The 23,346-nt window shown below is 48.4% G+C and overlaps 1 protein-coding gene across 5 annotated transcripts in view; it reads left to right on the top strand.

Annotated features, from left to right (window-relative positions):
* Positions 1 to 9,603, top strand: part of TMEM51 (transmembrane protein 51) — a 79,868-nt gene extending 70,265 nt beyond the window's left edge. For 2 of the 5 annotated variants that reach the window (XM_040645804.1, XM_040645806.1), the window contains exons 2-4: positions 1,945 to 2,019; positions 5,841 to 6,385; positions 8,470 to 9,603. In XM_040645804.1, the coding sequence (XP_040501738.1) occupies positions 6,042 to 6,385; positions 8,470 to 8,887 (762 nt within the window). In that variant the 5' untranslated portion in view covers positions 1,945 to 2,019; positions 5,841 to 6,041 and the 3' untranslated portion in view covers positions 8,888 to 9,603. Of the gene's footprint in view, positions 1 to 1,351; positions 1,523 to 1,944; positions 2,020 to 5,367; positions 6,386 to 8,469 lie in introns of those variants that run through there. The other 3 variants (XM_040645805.1, XM_040645808.1, XM_040645807.1) reach the window with 3 other exon arrangements.
* The last annotated feature ends 13,743 nt before the right edge of the window (positions 9,604 to 23,346 follow it).

Below are 23,346 nucleotides of genomic sequence, written 5' to 3' on the forward strand. Positions count from 1 at the left end.
TAAGGAATAATGTAATGAATAAACACCCACGTATTGTTTGGTTTTACCTGGTTTCAAACGTCACATAAATGGAATCTGCTTTTCTGTTCAACATCACGTTTGTCAGAATGGGCCACGTTGGTGCACATGGCTGTGGGTGACTCCTATTCACGGCTGTGCGGGACTCCACTGGAAAACGCTGTCATGGCGTGTCCTTGCTCCTGGTGCATGGCCTTATTTGATTTTCTAATGTTGAACCAACCCTACATTCTTACATAAACCCAACTTGATTGTGATGTATTATGTATTTACCTTTTTAAAAATTAATATATTTATTTAAATTGAATTAACATATAGTGTATTATTAGTTTCAGAGGTAGAGTTCAGTGATTCGTCAGTCGTATATAACACCCAGTGCTCATTCCATCACATGCCCTCCTTAATGCCCATCCCCTGGTTACCCCATCCCCCACCCGCCTCCCCTCCAGCAACCCTCAGTGTGTTTCCTATGATTAAGAGTCTCTTATGGTTTGTCTCCCTCCCTGATTTTGTCTTGTTTTATTTTTCCCTCCCTTCCCCTATGCTCCTCTGTTTTGTTTCTTAAATTCCACATATGAGTGAGATCATATGATAATTGTCTTTCTCTGATTGACTTATTTTGCTCAGCATAATACCCTCTAGTTCCATCCATGTTGTTGCAAATGGCAAAATTTCATTTTTTTGTTGGCTGGGTAACATTCCATCGTATATATAGACCACATCTTCTTTATCCATTCATCTGTCCATGGACATCTGGGCTCTTTCCATAGTTTGGCTATTGTGGACATTGCTGCTATGAACATTGGGGTGCAGGTGCCCCTTCAGATCACTATGTTTGTATCTTTGGGGTAAATACTCCGTAGTGCAACTGCTGGGTCATAGGGTAGCTCTATTTTTAACTTTTTAAGGGACCTCCATACTGTTTTCCAGAGTGGCTGCACCAGCTTGCATTCCCACCAGCAGTGCAAGAGAGTTCCTCTTTCTCTGCGTCCTCGCCAACATCTGTGGTTTCCTGACTTGTTAATTTTAGCCATTCTGACTGGTGTGAGGTGGTCACATTGTGGTTTTGATTTGTATTTCCCTGATGCCGAGTGACGTGGAGCATTTTTTCATGTGTCTGTTGGCCATTTATATGTCGTCTTTGGAGAAATGTCTGTTCATGTCTTCTGCTCATTTCTTGATTGGATTATTTGTTCTTTGGGTGTTGGGTTTGATAAGTTCTTCATAGATTTTGGATACTAGCCCTTTATCTGATAAGGCATGTGCAACTATCCTCTCCCATTCTGTCAGTTGTCTTTTGGTTTTTCTGATTGTTTCCTTTGTTGTGCAAAAGCTTTTTGTCTTGGTGAAGTCCCAATCATTCATTTTTACTTTTGTTTCTCTTGCCTTTGGAGACGGGTCTCGCAAGAAGTTGCCTGTGGCCGAAGTCACAGAGGTTGCTGCCTGTGCTCTCCTCTAGGATGTTGATGGATCCCTTTCTCACATCGTGGGATTCCATTTGCTGGTATTTTGTTTAGGATTTTTGTTTGTGTGCAGACAGATCAGATTGGCCTGCCATTTTCCTTTCTTGCCTTGTCCTTGTTTGGTTTTGGTATCAAGGTTATACACTCTTCATAAAATGACTTGGGGGACTGTTTCCTCTTCTTTTAGCCCCCAGGGCCCTTGTGGAAGACATAAAACCGCAGAAGGGTCTGATAAACGCGGCTACCAGACTGTCACCCTTCTGTGACCCCCCCACTTTTTTGGTACAGAATCTTGGCCTCTTCCGGAACAACTCTTCTTGTTTGTGCCCCCAGCCCAACCTATGCCCGCCCCCCTCCCCCCAAAAAACAAAGAAAACACATTCCTCCCCCATGAGTGCCTCAAATGGAAATGCTCACAGCTCACTTAGAAAGCTGTGTTTCTGGTTTGTTTTTTTTTCTACAGGTGGGTCCTTAACTCAAGAGTTTAGCATGGAGAGTTGTTTTCAGGACTGCCCTGAATGCGCCCAGGTAACAACAGGTAGGTGCCTCTCTTACCCAGTTAACCCCTTTTCTTGAAAACCCAGGTATAGGATCACTCACGTATCCCTTAGGGCTGCCCCGAACATGAGCCGTGATGGGTCCAGCCAGAGGTGAGTCTGGCAGAGCTGGGACCCCGGTCTGCCCGCCAAGGCTGCTCTGTTTTAGGGACGTGTTGGAAACTATGTGGTCCAAGTCCTCTAAGCACAAAATTAGCTTCTTTCCATATTTTTGAAAGGGAAAGAACACCTTACTAAATATAACATGGGTCAACAAGCCAGAAACAAGATAAATAGCTAACAGCTGCAGTTTGGGAGCCGGGTTCCGCACCCCCGGTGAACCCACCAGGGGCCTGGTCTGCGGAGGGAGGGCAGAACCGATGGACAATTTTAAGTGACCCCTGGACCCATAACCCTGCCACGAACCCAAAACACAAAAACCTTTATTTCATTTTTTGATTCTAAAGGCAACACATACACATTTCTGTGTTTCCAATTGTTAAACTCTCCCAGTAAGAGAAAGGAAATTAAAACCACACTAATCCTACCTCACGGAAAACAACTAAAAAGACCATGGAATGCATAATTTGAGGGTTTTGAAATTTCATATAAAACATTAATTAGTGTTTCTCAGCCTTTTCCCCCCAGTGTTGTCCCCTGAAGAGTCTTTTTAGACATTGTTTTTGTAATGCCCCCACTTCACCCCCGCCCCAGGAAATTTTCATACTGCAGATATCCTGTGTGTCTGGTAATGCATTGTGGAGGGCCACAAACCATTGTACTATCGAAGACTATTTTACACCATCCCCAAGAACGAATTTTTACCCTCCCCCCGCCATGGGTGGTCTCACCCCATTGGGAATACATGCTTTACATAATATCAAATAACCTTTCTAGAAGAAATTACTATATGCTGGTCCCATATAATTCTAGGTACTTTATGTATATTTTCTTGTTCACTTATCATAACTCTCCTCTGAGGTGAATACTAGAAAGCTTTTATCTCCATTTTACAGTTGTGGAAGCTGAGGCACAGAGACGTTAAGTAACTTGCCCAAAGGCACACAGCTGGGAAAGTCAGAGTGAGGATCTGAGCCCAGGCAGCCTGGTTCCAAAGTTCACGTTGAACCACCAAGCTACATTGCCTTGCAACAACACCTTCTGGTTGTAACGAATCCAAAATATAGACATAGAGTATCAGGTACACTTCCCAAGCCCTGTTTATTCTCCAAAGCAGTCACTGCTAAGTTTGGAATGTGTCCCTTGTCTGAGATTTTTACATACATGTTTGTATATGTGAAAATCTTTTGTCTCTTGTTTAACATAAGAAGGATCATCCAGTTTTCCTTCCTATATATTCATGCATACAGATCTGCATGTAGAATTTTTTAAAAATTAGAATCACACTGAACATACCGTCTTTTTTTTTTTTTTACACTTTGACTTTAAAATGTATCATTAGCTGGCTTGAAAGCATAATTTAACAAGCACGTGTACCATATTTTATTTAACCAGATGCAGATTATTGGCTATTTATGTAGTTTCCAGTTTCTCACTGCTACAAAGCTGTGATGAATATCCTTGTACATCATTCTTCGAAGCTGGAATTACAGAGCCAAAGGGTAGAAGCATTTTTGAAACTTTTGATTCATCAATGCCAAAATTCGCCATCCAGAAAAATTGTATGAAATCACTTATCCCAACACCATTACCCGCACTGGGTATTACTGCCTGTTTTCCATCACTGACCATTTAACAGGCCCAAATGTATGAATCCCGACATTTTCATCTCTGTCGCTAACTCTCACCTGGGGCCTGTTTTACTCACGTGACAAGCAAGGCAAAGCTTGAGGCAGGAGAGCAGGGAGGGTGGAAGGTTAAAGTGGCCCCAGTCACTGGTTTGGAAAACACGCTGTCAGCCTCCCAGGGTCAAGGCCCACCTGTTGGGCCCCTAGCAGGTGCTCAGTAATGGGCTTTTTCATCTCCTGCTTCCTGCACCAGCCTCGGGCTGCACCTTCCCGCCCCTGAGCCGTCCTCCTCCTCTTGCCTTGTCTCACATCCATTTGGCAGAACTGCTAAACCCCTCATTCATTCCTTTGCTGGCTGTGAGTGTTATTTGGGAAACAAATCCCCTCGTATGTTTGGTAGGCTTTTCAGCTGGTCCACAGCAGCTGTCTGCCGCGGGATGGGATCCCTGTTCAGTGCCCCGCATGCCTACACATACGTGTTGACACATCAGTATGCACATAGCACGGCACAATCCGGGTGCAGAGCCGATTACGTGACGTGGCACTTCTGTCTCACAGAGACGTTCCATATGTTCTCCAGCCCGAGTTAGGACACCCACCTACGAAATTCCACAGTTTCTAGACTTTCTTCCCACTTTGTCGTTATTCCCTGTCGACTTTTTCCTGCTGGCCTGGTAGCCCCGCTAACCCTTAACTTGCTCACCTGTGTCCCTCCAGTGCCTGCCATTGCTTAGCAGATGCCCAAGAAATATTTGTGGAGTGAAAAAAGAAAGAAGGAACAGACCTCAAGCCGATAAAGGATATTATCCCAAATATTTTTAGAGTATTTTTTAACAAAGTGGCCACTTTCAGATTGAGCCCATTGTTTGATGAGAAAATATCTGCGCAGTGTTAGATTTCAAGTGGCCTGGTTAGCCGTCCTTCTGGAAAGATCGGAAAGAATGCAGAATTGAAAATAGGACCTTGCCCATCCAAACATCTGTCAGGCTTTATTGTTCTGCAATGGTCGCTGTCCCAGGAATCATGTCTTAAGGAGCAGTGAGCCAGGAAGGGTGCTCGCTGCTCGCTGGTCCTCCTGGCCCCTGCAAGTGTTCTGAGCTAAACCTTCAGGCGACTTGCTTATCTGACTCACTCTCCCAGCCAACAAATGGTTGTGGAATCCCAGGACGGTGGGCTTGCTCCCTTGAGCACCAGGTCTCTGAGCCGCTTCGTGGGAATAGGGTTACTCGCCCAGCCGGGGCACAGCAGCTAAGATGAAGAATAGGATGCTTCTGCCCCTTTAAGAAAAGCAAAACTCTGTGGCTGAAGGGAGGCTAGTCTCGCAGGATGGCTTCAGGTGGCCTCTGTTCATTTCATTCAGTGCTTCGGCAGACAGGTTTGGAGCCCCTGCTATGTTCTGGGCGCAGAAATGTGTCATGGGAAGAGAGAGACTGGCCACAGTAGTCACTGGTGGCTGTGGGAGCCCACGGAAGGGGCAGCTGAGCTAGGGGGACCAGAGAACGGCAGAAATGCTGGAGGGGGCTGTGCAGAGAAGGGCGAGGTGAGAGATGACGGGGAGAGGCCATCACATGGGTGATTCCAGGAGCCAGGATTTTCTGCTGCAGGGAGTGGGGAGCTGTGGAGGGTGGGGACCAGCCGGTAGGCTGTGTGGATGGGGACGTATCCCTGATGGATGCCGTCACCCAGGCGATTCGGGTCCAGCTACTGACCACGGCTCATGCACGCCACGGTTCGGGCTCCTCGCCGGACCCCCTACCAGTTGAGATTTCACTGCGCTTCGTTAAATTCCACAAAATGTTTTCAGGACCCGGAGCGCTGACCTCTCTGGTCTCCTGCATGGAAAGGTCTGGCTTTTCCTTTTCGGGTGGGGTAGGCGGACCAGCCCTCCTTCTGCAGTCTCACAGAAGGAGCCAAGCGTAGCACGTAAGACATCTGGAATGTATCAACGGCCCAGCCCGGCCCGAGCCCACGGCTCAGTCCTGCTCCCAGCTCCTTCAAGAGCACAGCCGCTGTTTCACAGAAGTGTCTGGAATCCGAGCTGATCCTCCTCTCTCTTCTTTGTGCTTTCCTTCCAGACCCCTCAGCCACAGCTGTCCACACAGGATGCCTCGAATCTGCTTGAAGCCGTCCCTCGGGAGCCCAGCCGCTGTTTCTTTAGGGCGGCACTAGGGGCTTCGTTCCGTGCGTTGAAGGGGCTTCTCTTATTCTTGCTGCTGCTGCTGCTCTTATTTATTTCTTTTCTTTCTTCGTACCGGCCTTACCCCGCTCCCACTGGCATGATGGCCCAGTCGAAGGCCAACGGCTCCCACTATGCGCTGACCGCCATCGGCCTGGGGATGTTGGTTCTCGGGGTCATCATGGCCATGTGGAACCTGGTGCCCGGGTTCAGCGCCCACGAGAAGCCGACGGCTCAGGGGAACAACAAGACAGAGATAGGCAGCGGCATTCTCAAGAGCAAGACCTTCTCCGTGGCCTACGTGCTGGTCGGGGCGGGGGTAATGCTGCTGCTGCTGTCCATCTGTCTGAGCATCCGGGACAAGAGGAAGCAGCGGCAGGGCGAGGAGATGGCCCACGTCCAGCACCAGCCGGGGGTCGAGTCGCATGCCCCCGAGGAAGACAGGTGAGGACGGGCTGACCACCCTTGGACGGGGGATGGACACACACGCACACACACACTCAGAGGGTTCACTGACGAGACTGTTTTAGTCTAGAAGACTCTGCCTTCCCACTTTCCCCCAGTAAGGCTCTATAAAGCAGTTAACAATTTTCCAGATAACTTCATACTTCTATCCCAGAGCCTCCCAAATAATGTGCTATGAATGGATTAAAGGTGTATTAAGATATTGACACCCTCAGGGAAGCCGCATGGGGCCCAGGGCAGCCAGAGCCTCCAGCGTGCTCTGTGGACATGCTTTGCCTTGAAAAGGTTGGGAAGGAGTGTTCTATTTGGACCAAAATGCCACGAATGCATTTAAGAGATAAGCAATACATTACGGAGGACATGATGAAGGTTGACATCCCTACTAGAAAAAGAGCCCTTACAAATGAATGTGACAGATGGACACGCCGGTAGGAAAATGGACAAAGGATACAAGCAAGCATCTCCTAGATGTGCAGACAGTAGATGTTCAACCTCATGAGCCATGAAATGCAAACAAAAAGAAGGTGTGATTATTCTTTGCCTATCTTAATGGCCAAGACGGGCAGCCCCGGTGTTGGAGAGCTGTACCCAAGCTTTCTGAAGAGGAGTTCCACAGTGAGAGGAAGTATTGAAGATGCGTGTCCCTATCCATTCTGTTCCTAAGAGTTTACCCTTGGGAGAAAAATCACGCAAGTGCAAGGGAGTCTCAGCCCTTAGGCTTATCAGAGCATTGCTTAGAATAGTAAAAACGGAGAAACAGCCTAAATACCCATCATTGGAGCTAAATTATGGCACGCCCACTCAGTGGCATTCTGCACAGCCACAGCTGAGCTGTAGTTGCTAACGGAGGACCATATGCACCCCGGTGAGAAAGGGAGGTTACAACACAGCGTCTTTGGTAAGGTCCTAATCACATCAAATGTTGCAGCTGTGGGATTAGAGAGGGATCTGGAAAGGTGTACAACAGAGTGCTAACAGAGGTTGTCTCCAGGTGGAAGGAGATGGGATGGTTGTATTTTCTGCCTTAGGTTTTTCTGTATTGTTTAGATTTTCTGCAACTTTGTCATCTTTCTGGCGGGAAGGGAGTTGTTTTTAGTTTGGAAAAATGAAACCTATTTTCAGATAATAAAAGGTCATGCATGTGTATTCTAGGAAGCTTAAGAAATGCAGAAAAGAACAAAGAAGGAAAATAAATCACCCCTAATTACCCACCCTGGCCATGAGCACACACATGCCTAAGGGAGATGAGAGGAAGGCCTAGACAGACAGGGACGGGTTGCCGTTGGCCATTATCACCCCACAAGTTCAAGTACAGAGTTCTGGAAGGTGGCTAAAGTCACCATTCCCTATACATGTGTCAAATAAACAAACAAACAAGCACCCTAACTTTCTGGTTTTCTCTTTCAACAATCAAAGGGGAGAGTAAGCCTGAGGATAAGACCTTTGAGCCTTAGAGTGAACTTAGAGGACAAAATTACAGAATAACCTGAAATAGATATAAATTGTATTGCAGAAATTCCTTCTCTACCTGGGGACAACCATTTTGCTTCAGACTGACAGCTGTTTCATGCATGTTTGTATGGCCTTTGGCCAAAGGACCCAACCTGGCACCAGAACAGCCCGTCTGGCATACGGTGAAGCGTGAGGCTTAAAAGCAAAGGGATTTAACTTCCGTATGTCAACGCTTCCAGATCACCCAGTGTAGTCGTTGAGTGTGGTGTTCAGCTTCTGCTCTCCCACTTCCCAAATATATGGCCAAGTCACCTAACCTTGACATATCAAGTTTCCCCATCCATAAAATGGGTATAAAAGAGGACCTAACTCATAGCGTCGTTAGGAAGATGAAACTGGCTGATACATGTGGAAGTACTTAGCACAATACCCGACTCGTAGCACACAGTCGAAGCGTTAGCTTTTGTTCCTTCTGGGACCCACTGGTGGTTGACAAGGCTGGGGTAGGAGGACCCGGGGCTGACACGGGATCCGGAGTTCATCTCCTTGTGGTTTTAAACACGGCGGAGCGCGTGCTAACCCTCTCCATGCTGGTGCTTGCTGTCTTACAGCCAGGAGGAGGAGGAGGAGGAGGAGGAGGCCGCCTCCAGGTACTATGTCCCCAGTTACGAGGAAGTGATGAACACGAACTACTCGGAAGCCAGGGAATCGGACCAGAACCCGAGGATGAGCATCTCTCTCCCCTCCTATGAGTCCTTGACGGGGCTTGACGAGACCAGCCCCACAGCCGCCAGGGCCAGCGTGGAGCCCAGCCCGGGGCACCCACCCGACAGGCAGAACTCCAAGCTGGCCAAACGCCTGAAGCCGCTGAAAGTTCGAAGGATTAAATCCGAGAAGCTTCACCTCAAAGACTTCAGGATCAACCTCCCGGATAAAAACGTCCCTCCTCCCTCCATCGAGCCCCTGACGCCCCCGCCACAGTACGACGAGGTCCAGGAGAAGGCTTCCGACGCCCGGCCACCTGACTGACGGCCCCGCTTCGCCGTGTCCCTCCGGTCACTCACCTGCCACACCACGGACCCCCAGTGAAGCCGCTCCAGCTGCAGTGGGGAAGTAGAGGGGCCGGATGCAAACAGACGGATGTGGATGGGGGTGGGGAGGGGGGTGGGGGGGGGCCGGTGACTGGGGACTGACTGACGTCCACGGAACCTCACGTGGCAGGTGCGTGGGGAAGAGCCGCTGCCTCGGATCTCGGCATGTGGACCCCGTCGGGAACGCGGGGTACGCATCTTCCCTGTCGTTCTTCCCCAGCTCTGAGTTGTTGGCGACAACACCGCTCTTTCCAATCAGGAAAGGACGCCTAGCAGCTGGTCTCGGTTGTGATTTTGTTTTGCTTCCACGAGGACTGTTTTGTTTCAAAAGAAAACCAGATATGCCTTTGCTTTCTTCACCGGAGTCCTGAGCTGTGGGTAGGAGAGGGGACTCGGCTTTCTAGAAAGGACGACGCAGGGCTGTTCCATGAAGGAAGCGAAACGAGAGGCTGATCGATGCTGTGGGGGTGAGGCCCCTGCGGCTGTCGGTTCCCGGAGGGCCCAAGGCCCGGTGGTGCATCAGATCGGAGTTTTGCTGGTACGCTTTCCTGGTGTCTCCTGGGTAAGGGCGAGAAAGGACAGCTGTGTGAGTTATTTTATTCCTTCTAAAATGCCATGCAAGGGAGCTTTTGATAATAAAATATTTTATATGTAGTACATTGGGGCGCTGAATTACTGTACCAGCTCTTCCAATGCTGACTTGCTTAGGGAGAAATATCGCGGCTCATAATAATAGCGGCTAATCCACGCGAAGCACTTCCCGTTGCCAGGCGCCGTGAGTACTTCACGTGTGTTTTCCCGTCTCATCTGTATCCTGGTGTCCCCGCCATTTTGAAGGTTAGCTCCCCGAGGCTCAGGTTCAAGTGCCCCATGTCACACGGCTAGGACGCAGTGGTCTGGCTCCAGGGCCTGAGTTCTTTAAATGCTCAGTGTAAAGCGCTTCTTCAGACTTTGAACAAGGATCTGTTGTGCTTCCCAAAAGCTGGGGCTGCGCCATCAACCCACACGCCCAACAGAACATTGGGGCTGTTTGGACATCAGCTCCTACCTACTTAAATGTCCTCCCAGCAGCCCCCTCCTGAGACCCGGCCCAGAGGGAGCCAATGGGCTGTGTGCTCAGAAAGGCCAGGTGAGCGTGTCCTCATGCAGAGGGCAAAGTGGCTGCCTGTGGAGCCCAGGAAAACCGTTCAGCCAATGAGGATGCCCAGGGGATTGCTGACTGCTGAGGCCAAGCCAGGAGAGAGGAACAGCGACGTCTGGGGTCAGGGTCTTGATCGTGGGGTGGGAGTCTGGAAAGACACACCTGAGTCCAGGGGCGCCTTCCTGGTCCTGGGGAGCATGACGTGGAATCTGCATGGCTGGGAGAAGAGTAAATCCTGAGGCCATGGATGTTTCCCAGAAGCTCCTAAGTAGAGAAGGGGCAGCAGGTAGGGAGTGAATCACCTCCTTATCTCGGGATTGGCAGCAGAGTCTAAATGCCAACCTTTCACTTTCCTTATGCAAATCCATCTGTTGAGAGGGAGTAGCAGGGACCTGCTACGTGGCTAAGACACGAGAGGCCTGGTCTGGTCACAGCCCACTACGGAGCCAGCCTGGGGCTCTCCATGTATCTGGGGGCTGGGTTTGTTCTTGGGTTAAGTCTTTATGCTTCCTCCTGATGGGAAGACAGACAGGAGGAAAAAGAAGAGACTAGCAGGGCACCTGGGCGGCTCAGTTGGTGAAGCCTATCGCTCTTGACTTGGGCTCAGGTCATGATCTCAGGGTCGTGAGAGTGAGCCCAGAATAGAGCCCGGAGTAGAGCCCTGTGTCGGGCTCCACGCTCAGCAAGGAGTCGGCTGGAGATTCTGTCTCTCCCTCTGCCCCTCCCCGCCCCCTCTCTAAAATAAATAAATAAATCTTTAAAAAAGAGAAGGAGACCAGCAAGGTTCCAAATGATAGAAAGGGCCCTCCGTCTGGGCCCTGGGAGATCATCTTGTGGGGTGTCTGCCTAGCCTAGACCCTCCTCGATGGAAAAAGGTTTAGGGCTTGTAGCGGACTGGTGACCCCAAAGGTATCAGGACCTGATTTCCTAGGACCTGCGAAAGTTACCTTACAAGGTAAAGGTTTTGCAGGTGTGATTACATGAAGCGTTTAGAGATGAGGCTATCCTGGAATCTCCCGGTGAACTCTCTATGCCACCTACAAGTGCACTTGCCAAGTGAGAGCTGGGGACACCGTTGCATAGAAGAGGAGGAGGCAGTGTGACCACAGACGCAGAGACTAGACTGGTGCGTCTGCAAGCCGGGGACTGCCAGCAGCCCTGGAGCTGGAGGACGCAAGGGGATTCCCTGCTAAGCATCCAAGGGGGCTGCAACCTTGTCCGTGGCCCAGCCGATGCTGGTTTTGGACTTCCCGCATCCAGAGCCATGAGAGGGTACGTTGCTATTATCTTAGGCTACCGAGTCTGTGCGAAATTGATGCCTCAAACATGGCGCATATAGAGCATGGCTCACCTTTGCCTATAGGAAGGCAGAGAGAATGTTAGCTGGGAATGTTGGCTGTGGGCTGCAGACCTGAACAGTGCCTAGAGAGGCCAAAAAAAAAAAAAAAAAAAAAAAGATCATCTGCAATATTAAGTTAAAACCACCTGTCAAAACAGGGGACTACCTTCAGCTCAACATTCCCCAAAGCACACTCATCCTGTTTGCTCATTGGTCCAGACCTATCAGGGACCTCCATCTTTTGACTCAAAAGAAAAGAGGGGGGGGGGGCTAAAAACCAGAGTAAAGCCCCTAGACCTTTCCTCTCCATCAGGTTTCTGTTCTTAAAGTAAACATAAAAGGACAGAAATGGGGGAGAAAATTCAAGAAGCCACCAGCGTGTTCTTGAGCCTAAATAGCCCCAGGGCCAAGACAGAACAGAGAAGAATCCCACCTAGCGCTCCCACTCCATCCAAAAGGAGGAATCTCAGCAGCCATTTTGGTGTCATGTTAGCACTGCTCTCCCAGGTCACAGCTGATTGGACCTGAGGTATGTGTCCACCTGACCCAGGAGAACCAACCAGAAGCTGAGCTAGGCTAGGCCCTTCTCCCTCAGGAATTGATCCTGCCAGGGATGGATAGGCTGTTGGGTGATGGGGTGTCAGCGATTAGGGGGCTGTTTGGGCACCATCGCGATGGGCCACAGGTGAGCGAAGCCGGGGAAGGGGCAGAAAGAGGCAGACATGAACAAGGAGACCTTGGAAATAGCTGCCTCCGGATAACTTTCTGGTCCTTGGTCCTTGTCCCTTGGGAAGCCCAGCCCAGCCCTTTTGTGTCCTCCCAATAATGTTGTGTCCTCCCAATAAATCCCCCTTTTGAGTTCTGGTCCTAAATTTAGCCCGAGTCCTTGAAGGCAGGCACCGTCTTTGCATCACAGACAGTGCTGGGCACACAGTGGGCACTCCACCTCTCCCCGATTTTTATTTCCACTTTTCTTAGACCGGTTACAGTTTTGAAGAAGGGAAGCCACACGCAGATCGTTGAGGCAAAAGGTTGCTCTCTTCCTCGGTTCACCAGACGGCAACTCCCAGCACAGATAATGGACAAGTCAGCCCGTTTTGTTTGCTTTCCAGCCTGATACCAGCTTTTCGGTGCCTTTAGAACTGAGCGGCTCATCCTAAGAAAGTGAGTGTCAGGAGGCCACGGCTATCAGGATTTAGAGACCCTCTCCCTTGTTGATGCCCAGGCTTTGCTTCCCTGGACTTTAATGGGTGGTAGTGGAAAAGTCCCTGATTAAATTCATTTGGAAATCCACGAGAGAAACAACACATTTTTACTGAGCGTCTACTATGTGCCACATGCTAGGGGTCAGCTGCAAACAAATGGACCAGGTCCCTGCTGACACCAAGGCTGTGTTCTAGGTGGAGGGGGACAGATGATGAACAAAGAAATAAATACATAAGCTGTAATGTCAGAAAATGAGAAGCCGTGTGAAGAAAGATGAGACATTAGCGCATCGCCTGTTTCGGTGATTGGAAAAGTCTCTGGGGAAGTAACATTGGAGAAAAGTGGGGAGGGAGCCACATGGAGATCTGGGTGCAGAGAATTCTAGAAAGCCTCTCATATCTTGTGCACATTATGACTCTCCAAGCAGATGTTGCAGGATATATCATTTCCCAAACCAATTTGGCCGCACCACCTTTCTTCCCCACAAAGCCTCTTCCATGGTCAGCTTCCGTGGAATACCCCATAGGGAGTGGTGATTGAGCCCAACCCAGTAATCTACGGGGGGAGAATCTGGCCCAGAGCCCACAAGAGACATGTCCAAAGTCCTGCAGCTCCTTGACGAAGCTGTCTATTAGCTTCCTTGTGTGGCATTCAGATCAAAGATGGCCAATGAGGGCTGCAGCAAAAGACCACAGAGGTCACAAGATGGCCCAGAACCTGACACCTGGGGGAGAACCCACTGCACGTGGGGGAAGACAGTCAGACGGGTGACATGCTGATAGAAACCAACCAGCCCCCAGACACAACATGTGACAAAACGTTCTCAGCTCCCGGTGACACTGGTAAACATCGCACCAATGCCGGAACCGGACGGCTTCACCTTAGATCTGTGGTTCTCCACCAGGATTGACTTTGCTTCCCAGGGGCCATTTGGAATGTGACTGTGGGGTGAGAGTGGGGGGGGGGGGGGGCTCTAGTGGGGCTGGGATGCTACCGGACATCCTGCAATGCAGAGGACATTGCCTACAACAAAGAGTTATCCTGCCCCAAATGTCAAGAGGGCCAAGGTTGACAAACCCTGCCCTAGATGAAGGAAGATCCATTCTCTTGGGCAGTGGGGACTCTGGGGATAGAGCTTGGCCACCCAGTGTCAGCTCCATCAAAAACCAAGAAACACTCATCCCTGGAGATCAGCCTGAGTGTGGTATTTATGATTTTCCTTTAAAAAAAAGGAAAATATTGGGGCTCAGTCGTTAAGGTCTGCCTTCGGCTCAGGGTGTGATTCCAGGGGCCTGGGATCGAGCCCCGCATGGGCTCCCTGCTCTGCTGGGAGCCTGCTTCCTCCTCTCTCACTCCCCCTGCTTGTGTTCTCTCTCTCACTGGCTGTCTCTCCGTCAAATAAATAAAATCTTAAAAAAAAAAATGTATCACTTTTACAAAGACCATTTTCCTATCCCTCCGCAAGCCAGAACTGTAAATCTAATTCTCCACGGCATGATATAAACAGAGCTCTCCTCCTTTTCTCCATCCCCAGTCCCTTGTTTGTGCATTAAAACTCTCCATTGGAATTTTTTAACTGGCATTTAAAGGCTGTGGGAAAGATAATAGTCAGTAGTATTTACAAACTCAAATAGATTTTAAGAAAGTTTAGGTTACTTAAAAGCATACTAATGAAGGCTATATTTCAAAATAAAACAACGACAATATAATTTGAGAAGCAAAAATTATGGCCTGATCTTCTGCGATGCAAGTCTTCTCAGGGAAAAAAAAACACACACAACAAGGTCAATAATACAGCATGCTTCTCAGGGAGAAGCTGGGCTCAGTACCGTATAAAATTTGAAAGTTGCATGGAAACTTTATTATTTTAAAGATTTTATTTATTTATTATTATTTGATAGAGCACAAGCAAGGGGAGCAGCAGGCAGAGGAAGAGGGAGAAGCAGGCTCCCCACAGAGCAGAGAGCCCGATGAGGGGCTTGATCCCAGGGTCCCAGGATCATGACCTGAGTTGAAGGCAGACACTCAACCGACTGAGCCACCCAGGCATCCCCACACGGAAACTTTAAACCCAAGAATGTTCTTAGTATTTATCCTCAAGACGCCTTATTTTAGAAAGCATCTTGGCGGTTGTGTCCAGTCAAGAAAAATTATTAGCATCTACTTTAACAAAACACAAAAAAGGGAAAGATAATGTAACAATGCGGTAGCCAGTAGACAAGCTGTCAATACGTGTTTGTAAGAGAAAGTGTGTGATATAAGCAAGAGCGTAAATGCATCTGCCTTACCTAATATTGAAAGATGGAACCAATAAAATAAAATAAAAAGTTTATTTGTCAATGACAAATTAGTTGTCTTTTTAAAAATCAGATTCAACTTACCAGTTCACAAATTGACTTTTCAAATAGTAAAGGACACACCATTCTAGCACTAGAAAATTCCTTTCAGTACCAAGTGGATTGTTTTAAATCAATACAAATGCAGCAGAAGGGATACGGGAGAAGCCATGAGCCATAACTTGAATGACTTTCAAAGGTAATGCTAAGTTTATGGAAAACATCCATTCAATCAATCAAAATGGCAAAGAAACGGGACCCAGAAAAGCTGACTGCTAGATGGGATAAAACTTGATTTTGATGTCTATTTCCTAAGTTAAAGGGAAAAAAAATCAAGGCAAACGTTTTCCCATTGGCCTAAAAGCAATAAAAATTGTCCATTAATCTTCCCTTAGGCCAATAATAGAACAGTCTCAAGGGGCAAAATAGGAGCCAGAAATAAGACTGAAGGGGAAATGTAGGAGAACGCCAAACGGCTAAATTCTGTGGATATGTTAGGAACAGACTGTCCCATCATTCTATTTCGTCTATACTTGAATTCTCAGATGTGTACCTTTTTATACATCCTTTCGTTGAATAAACATTAGATGAAAAGGAATACGCAAGTCAGGGTTTCTCAACTCTGGCACTATTAACACTTGGGGCTGGCTGACATTGACGTGGGGTGGGGAGCATAGGATGATTAGCGCATCCCCGGCCTCTCCCAACTAGATGCCAGTAGCTTCTCCCACGTGTGGCAATCAACAAGGTCTCCAGATGTTGTCACAAGTCCCCTGGGAGGGAGCAATCCCTGACTCAGAACCAGAGCTTGAAGTCTAGTGGGAAAAAGGCAGGATGGGAAATTGGAAAAAAACTAGTATCACTCAGGTGGTAATTTCCGTGTTTGTAACATGCAGATGTTGACAATGGCCTTGGGTCACAGACTGGGAGAGTCAACTGAGTAAACTCTATGGGAAAATGCTACAAAAAGTAAAGTCTTGAGNNGGAATGGTTCTAGAGCTCACCTTGTCCCACTTCCTTGTACAGAGAAGGAAAACCAAGACAAAAGTGTTAACCTAAAGACCACGCCAATGTGGTATAAACATGGATGGTTATAATTAAATATTGTGTGGTTTCCACTTGGAAAAACAAAGGACACAGAGCCCATTTCAATGGGCTGCAACACACCTACAAATATTTTTTAAGATTTATCCATTCATTTTAGAGAGAGAAAGAGAGAGCGTGAGCATGGGGGGAGGAGCAGAGGGAGAGAATCTCAAACGGACTTCCCCCTGAGCCCCTCGCGGGGCCCAATCCCACAACCCTGAGATCATGACCTGAGCCGAAATCAAGAGTCAGACGCCCAACTGACTGAGCCACCCAGGCGCCCCCTACAGATTTTTGAATCAAAGATTCCTAATGATATTTTTAAAAACTCATCGGTCACTTTGGCAGTTGCTTCTTACTTCGAATATTGCTACATAGAAAGAGAGAACCAATCCTTTATTCTGCCTTTCCTGAACAAACCCTACTTTATGATAAATATAAACAAAGAGTTGATGAAGGAAAACTCTTCTTTCTCAAAGAATTCTAGCTAATGATTACCAAAGGAATAGCAATCAAAGATGTCACAACTTAGCAACCCCAAAGGAAATGGTGGACCTAAGGGTTGATACTCAAAAAGGCTAAAACTATTAGTTAAAAAGTGGATGAGCCCAAGTGTGCATCAACGAATGAATGGATACCTACGTACAATGGGATATTATTCAGGAATATTATTAAAAAGTAAGATAATTCTTTTTTTTAAAAAAGATTTTATTTATTTATTCGACAGAGATAGAGACAGCCAGAGAGAGAGGGAACACAAGCAGGGGGAGTGGGAGAGGAAGAAGCAGGCTTCCAGCGGAGGAGCCTGATGTGGGGCTCGATCCCATAACGTGGGGATCACGCCCTGAGCCGAAGGCAGACGCTTAACCGCTGTGCCACCCAGGCGCCCCAAAAAAGGAAGATAATTCTGACACCGGCAACAACCCAGATGAACCTTCCGGACACCATGCTCAGTGAAATAAGTCAGTCACAAAAAGACAGCTACTGCATGATTCCACTTATGGGGGCACCTAGTCAAATTCACAGAAGCAGAAAATGGGGAACTGTGTTTTAAGGGGTGTGAAGCTACAGCTTTATAAGATAAAAAGATTTTGGAGATTAGTTACCCAGCCATGTGAATACACTTAACACTACTGAACTGTAAGCTTAAAAATGGTTAAGATGGTAGGGGCACCTGGGTGGCACAGCGGTTAGGTGTCTGCCTTCGGCTCAGGGCGTGATCCCGGCGTTATGGGATCGAGCCCCACATCAGGCTCCTCCGCTATGAGCCTGCTTCTTCCTCTCCCACTCCCCCTGCTTGTGTTCCCTCTCGCGTTGGCTGTCTCTATCTCTGTTAAATAAATAAATAAAATCTTTAAAAAAAAGTGGTTAAGATGGTAGATTATATGTTATGTGTATTTTACCACAATTAAAAATAAAAAGTAAAAATTACGGGGAGAAAAAAGCTGATGGGGACTCGATAGTGGATGGTTCAGTCTATCAGCGCTGCTCCTACTGCTTGGTCTCTGAGTGGTTAAAAATGGGATGAGCAGACATTTATGTGCCCACGTTGATCAAGGAATCACACAGCACCGCCTACGAAGTGGTCTTGGCAACAAAAAAGATTTTGGATGTAATCGGGCTTCTAGCTCTAATTGTTAGTTTACAGGAAACGTGGGGAAGAAAGAATCAAGTCAATTGAAACCAGGAGGGAGCAATCAGCCACATTCAGGATGTGAATATTCTACAGGACAAAGGACTTCCTTTCTCCAATAAATCAGTGGCTGAGAAAAAGGGGGTGTGTGTGGGGGGGGTGTGGTTGCCTTTACAGAATAAAAGCGATTTCAGAGACCTAACAACACATGTGATGCGGGGATCTTGTCTGCATCCTGTTCTAACAAACCAACTGTGCAAAGATATCTTGGAGAGAATCAGGGGACTGTGAGCATGGACTGATGTTGGACAAGATTCAGGAATTATTGTAAGTATTGTTCAGTGTGGTAATGTGTGGGGGCGGGGATGGCAGGTAATGCAAAGGGGGGTGAAAGTCTTCCTTCCAGTTAGGAAGCCTTTGTGGCTGAAAAGACACAATCTGTTTTAAATTAATCCAGAAAAAGAAATCAACAAGGAAGAAAAAAAGAAATGAGAGAAGATTGGGAAAATATTGAAGCTGGATGATGGGTACTTGAAGTTCATTGAATTGTACCCTATCTCTACTCTTCTGTATGTTTCAAAAGACCCATAATAAAAAGTTTTTTAATGGAAGCAGTCCCAAAGGAACATGCGAGCATACATGCGAGGTAGAGCGAGCTACAACCGCAGTGTAAGCAAATTAATAGACGCCTCTATACCAAGCTGGGACGTTAACAGGTGCCAGAAATGGGAGGTACAGACTTGGACCTTTGCCAAGTGAGCTAGCCAGCCCTCAAAGGGGCCATACATCCCAGCAAAGGGAGGACTTCAAAAAACCCATTTTTTTCCTGGACTGCCAGAAAAGGGAGCCGAGGAGACAATCTGTCTGTTTTCAGCGTGTGTCTGGAGGGAAAAATTTAATTATGGCCACAATAATAATAAAGATGACTGTCACCCTGAAGATCTGTAACCACATGGGGCTGAGCTTCAAATTTATACTCCAGGTGTTCAGCGAGCAAGCTCCAAGCTAAGGAAGGGAATATAAGTGGTTACAGTATCCCTGGCATCCAGCTGAAACCAACACAAAGCTTTCCTAAAGGAAAGCGGCCAGGAATCAGACCCCTCAGGATTCCCACAGGTTAAGTTCAGTCCGAAATGAGATTAAAGTCAAATCACGACACATCTGAGAAACAAGCCAGGATGAGTCAGCATGGGCAGAAGCAAACAGTAGATTGAGGACCGCCCCCCCCAAATACCCCCAAGGACTTCAGACACTGTAATTCTCAGACGCAGCTTCTAAAATCACTATGTATTTCATCTTTTTTCGAAGAGGGATTTACACATGAGCAAGGAATGAGACCATCAAACACGGTAGGCATTTGTCTCGGGGAGTTTATGGGAGCACAGGGAGAGCTATCAGACCCTGTACTGTTGGCACTTCCATTCCGATAGAAGAAACAGATTTATTCACAGAATCAAATTATTATGCTGGGGATGAAAACCCAAGGGCTCCCAGAAGCCAGAGAGGAAATGTGAGCATGTGAGCAGTGCAGTGGGAAGGGAGACCGTTTCTAAAGAGGGCAGCCCCTCCTTAGCCCTCACAGCCTGCTGGTCTATGTGCAAGAATACAGCCCGGGTTCCCATTTTCCAAGATGTTAATGTAAGTTAAAATGGTCTATACACACTGGCCACCATGATAGATACCTGTAGTTTTTGTCACTCAGGACCTCTCTTCTAAAACAGTATGGGATTATGATTCCCCTTTGGGGACCACACCTCTCCCCCTGTCTCAGCCCACTCTCTCAGAGACCGTGTGGACACCATTTCTGGTGGCAGGGAGAGGCGTGTGACTCAAGCCTCAGCCAGTCAGAGCAGAGCAGTCTCTTGGCCTCAGTAACAGGCTCAGGAAGGGGCCTGTTCCCCAACCAGAGGAAATGAGAAGCAGCAAGGCCTTTGGAAGAACCTTCGGGAAAACACTCTTCCTTGTCCCCCCATGGGATTCCTGAGAAGATGTAAGGGCTAGAGCTATGGCAGCCCTTTTGTGACCATGATACAGGGATTCTCTCTGAGCTTGGATCCACGTGGCTAAAAGCATTGCTGAGAGCTAAAGAGAAGCCAGGGCCTGATGACGTCACTTGGGCCTGAACCCAGCTGTTCCCTCTAGACTTTTCATTTATGGTAACCAGGGACTTTGCTTCCTGCTTACGCCAGTTGGAATCGGTTTCTCAGTCACTCCACAGAAGGAGGCCAAACCCTTCAGCACACCCTTTAACACACTCTGAAAGCCAGACAAACATCTTTGAGGGTTGACATGGGTCTCCGTTTCCAGTCTCAGCACCTGGCCTCCCTTCCTACTCTGTAGGATCATACCTAGCCTCTCCTATTCCTGGTCTTCTAGCCTCCGTTCCCCCTGCCCCTTCTTTCCATGGAATCTTCTCTCCCCGCTCTATCGCCTAGAATCCTACCCATCCTTCAAGACTCAGGTAAAATGCTTCCTTTTTGCTTAAAAGAGCCTTTCCCTCCCCCCAGGTCCCACCCCACAGCAGAAGAATGTACCCCCTCTCTCTGCCCAGGTCCCTCTGACACCCCCTTGAGCACTCAGCCCTTCTGCCTGGGAGCCTAACTACCCAGCAACATTCCTGTCCCCTGTGCTTCTTGACGGTGATCCAAATTTAGACCCAGATTAGAAGGGATGATCTTTGAGACTTGAATTTCAAAAAACAATCCGTTCTCAGGAGAAGTCAGAAAACACGGTGAAAGACGAGGACCTAAGTGAGGGAGTGGAAAGAAAGAGCGGTTGTTCTGGCGAAAAGAGAGGGTCTATGTTGAGTGCCATGAGGAAGGAGGAAAAGCTAGCCATATCTGGACTGAAGGAAATGATTCAGAGGAAACCCGAGAAGAAATGTCTTAGAGGGGCACAAGGTTGATCTGCTCGGGAAGGAAGATAAAAAGCATGTGACGGGAATGACCCAAAGCAGAAAACAGGAGCACTGTTGAAAGGATAAAAGAATGCAGACAGCAGCAGCATGCTGGGAAACCTCCAGAAAACAAGACAGAGGGTGACAAGTGATGAGGTCATCTCAAACTGGGTACACCGAGAGGCTTTCTGAAAAGGTGGGGCTCGTGTCGGCTTCTGTGGAAGGAAACTGAGGCTTCTGGAAGTTGCCGTTCAACAAACAGACACAAGGGAGGGCCCCACGAGGCCAGGCAGTTGCTAGGCCAGCCATCCCCAAAGTCACCATGGGTCAAACATCCAATTGGGCCAGGTGTCCGTTTTCGAGCCCTCCGAGCAAGCACTGCCCCTCTTCTCTCTTCTAAACTCTGTCCTTCCCCAAGACCAGCTCTTTCTTACTGTGATCAGATAACCAAGCCAGACTGGATCCAATCACAGCGGCTCTTAGCCTTTGCTGAGAAGAATTTGGTTAAGGCTCTGGACCCTCTTCCCTGAAAAATGCACAGGTCTCCCATACGCCCAAGTCTCCTCCCAATATCAGGAGTTCACACCATCTCTGAGGCCTATTTTGTGAACAATGGTGCCTGAACTCATTCATTTAATTAAAAAAAAAAATGTAGGGGCGCCTGGATGGTGCACTTGGTTAAGCATCTGCTTCTTGATTTCTCAGGGTTGTGAGATCGAGCCCCGTGTCAGGCTTCTCACTCAGCATGGAGCCTGCTTGAGATTCTCTCCTTCTCCCTCCTTGTCTTCCCCTCTACCCCTCCCCCTGTGCTGTGCACGCACTCTCTCATTCTCTCTCTAAAATCAATCAATTAATCTTTTAAAAAAAATCTTACTGAGTGCCAACCACCTGCCAGGGGCTTCTCTAGGCACCAAGGATGCATCAGGGAAGAAGACAAGGATACTTGCCTCATGGAGTGTACCTTTCATTTCATATTCTAGCCCTCAAAGGATCAGGGAGTCTGGAGATGTGGCCCCGAAATTTGGTGATTCTGACCTGGGGCCAGGTTTAGGACCTCCTGTCCCGAGGAACCCCAGACCAAACCCCCTCTGTAAGGAGAAAGGGGAGGATAGTAATGAAAAGCAGGTGCTCTGGCTGGAAGGCTCACACACTGCTCAAGGATTGTAGATGGTACCAGCACTTTGGAAAAATGTTTGGCAGAATCTTCTACAGTTGGACATCTGGGTTCTCCATGACCCAGCCATTCTACTCCTAGGTGTATACCCAGGAGGTACTTAGATGTATGCATACCCCCAAAGACAGCTACAACGGCCCCCAGTTATCGCTGATGTTCACTCCTCTGGGTAATCCCCTCCCCTTGAGCGTAGGTGGGACCTGTACCTTATTTTGGACTAGCACAATGCTGCAAAGGTGATGGGATGTCATTTCTGTGGTTATGTTACCTACGATGGTAACGTCCATCTCACTAGGAGACTCCCTCCATTGACTCTCCCTGGCTTTCATGAAGCCTTTCTCCCTTAGGGAGAAGCCCACCCAGCAAACAGACAGTGGGGGCCTCTGGCTAATAGCCAGCGAGGAGGTGAGGCTCTCAGTCTAACAACCCTCAAGGAACTGAATCTTGAACTTGAAAGTGGATCCTTCCCCATCTGAGTCTCAGATGGGACCCCTGGGCTTGGCCAACCCCTTGGTGCAGCCCGTGAGAGCCCCTGAACAGAAATCCACCCCCTGCCCTGCCCCAGCAGGGGCCAGATTCCTGACCCACGGAAACTATGACATGATAAGGGTGTGTTGCTGGAGCCACTACGTGGGTCATGATTTGCTACACAAGAACAGATAACTACTACATGGAATGCAACACAGCAGTGAGAATGAGCGAGCCAGTGCCATCACACAACAAGGACGAATCCCGCAAACATCACGGGGAGTGAAAGAAGCCGAGTGGAAGATGGCACCTGTATGCTTCCGTTTAAACAAAGCTCAGAATCAAGCAGAATAATCTACGATATTGGTGGTCAGGGTGGTGGGTGGGAAATGACCGGAAGGGAGCACAGGGAGGCTTCTAGGGGCTGGCGATGTGCTTCTGGATCTGGGTTCCGGTGAGATGAAGGCATGCACTTGGCGACAATTCTTCAAGTGTGCACTTAGACGGGTGCCCTTTTCACTATTTCAGAATGTGTTGTTTTTCGATAAACAGTTTATGAAAAACGCAGCATTCTGGAGTCGGATCCCGGTCTGACCTCTTACGAGATTTGTAACCGGGCAAGTCGCCTGAGTATTCGGTGCCCACCTTCTGTAAAAGTGAATAAAACCGTGCGCGGCCCCTCACGAGCCTGGATGTGTTAGCTGGCTTTGCTAGCCACATTCATGAAGGTTCGCTGTTGCTCGCAAGAACAGCAGAGTTTGTCCAGACGCCGGAAAGTAGAATTAATGGAGTTGCCCAGCAGTTACCACGCAGAAGCCCTCCAGGGGACGTCAGCGGAGGGAGCTCAGCCCGTCTCTGACACCCACACCCAGAGAGGTCCCAGGACAAAGGGCAAGATGATGTGCGGCTGGTCGGAGGTCAGGTTTGCTCTGGGTTGGGACTGAGTCTTGATGCAAATCAAAGTTCTCCCCAGGGTGTCTGACCTTGGGCTGTCCTCCCGTATCATCCAGAAACCAAACCAAACAAACAAAACGGCCACGAATAACTGCAAACACTCACGGAGCGAGTCTGTTGTACCTGGGCGCAGTTCAGTAGTTTACACTCGCTGGCCCCTGAAT

This window comes from Ursus maritimus, unplaced genomic scaffold (genome assembly GCF_017311325.1).
Source record: "Ursus maritimus isolate PB19 unplaced genomic scaffold, ASM1731132v1 scaffold_32, whole genome shotgun sequence".
NCBI lineage: Eukaryota > Metazoa > Chordata > Mammalia > Carnivora > Ursidae > Ursus > Ursus maritimus.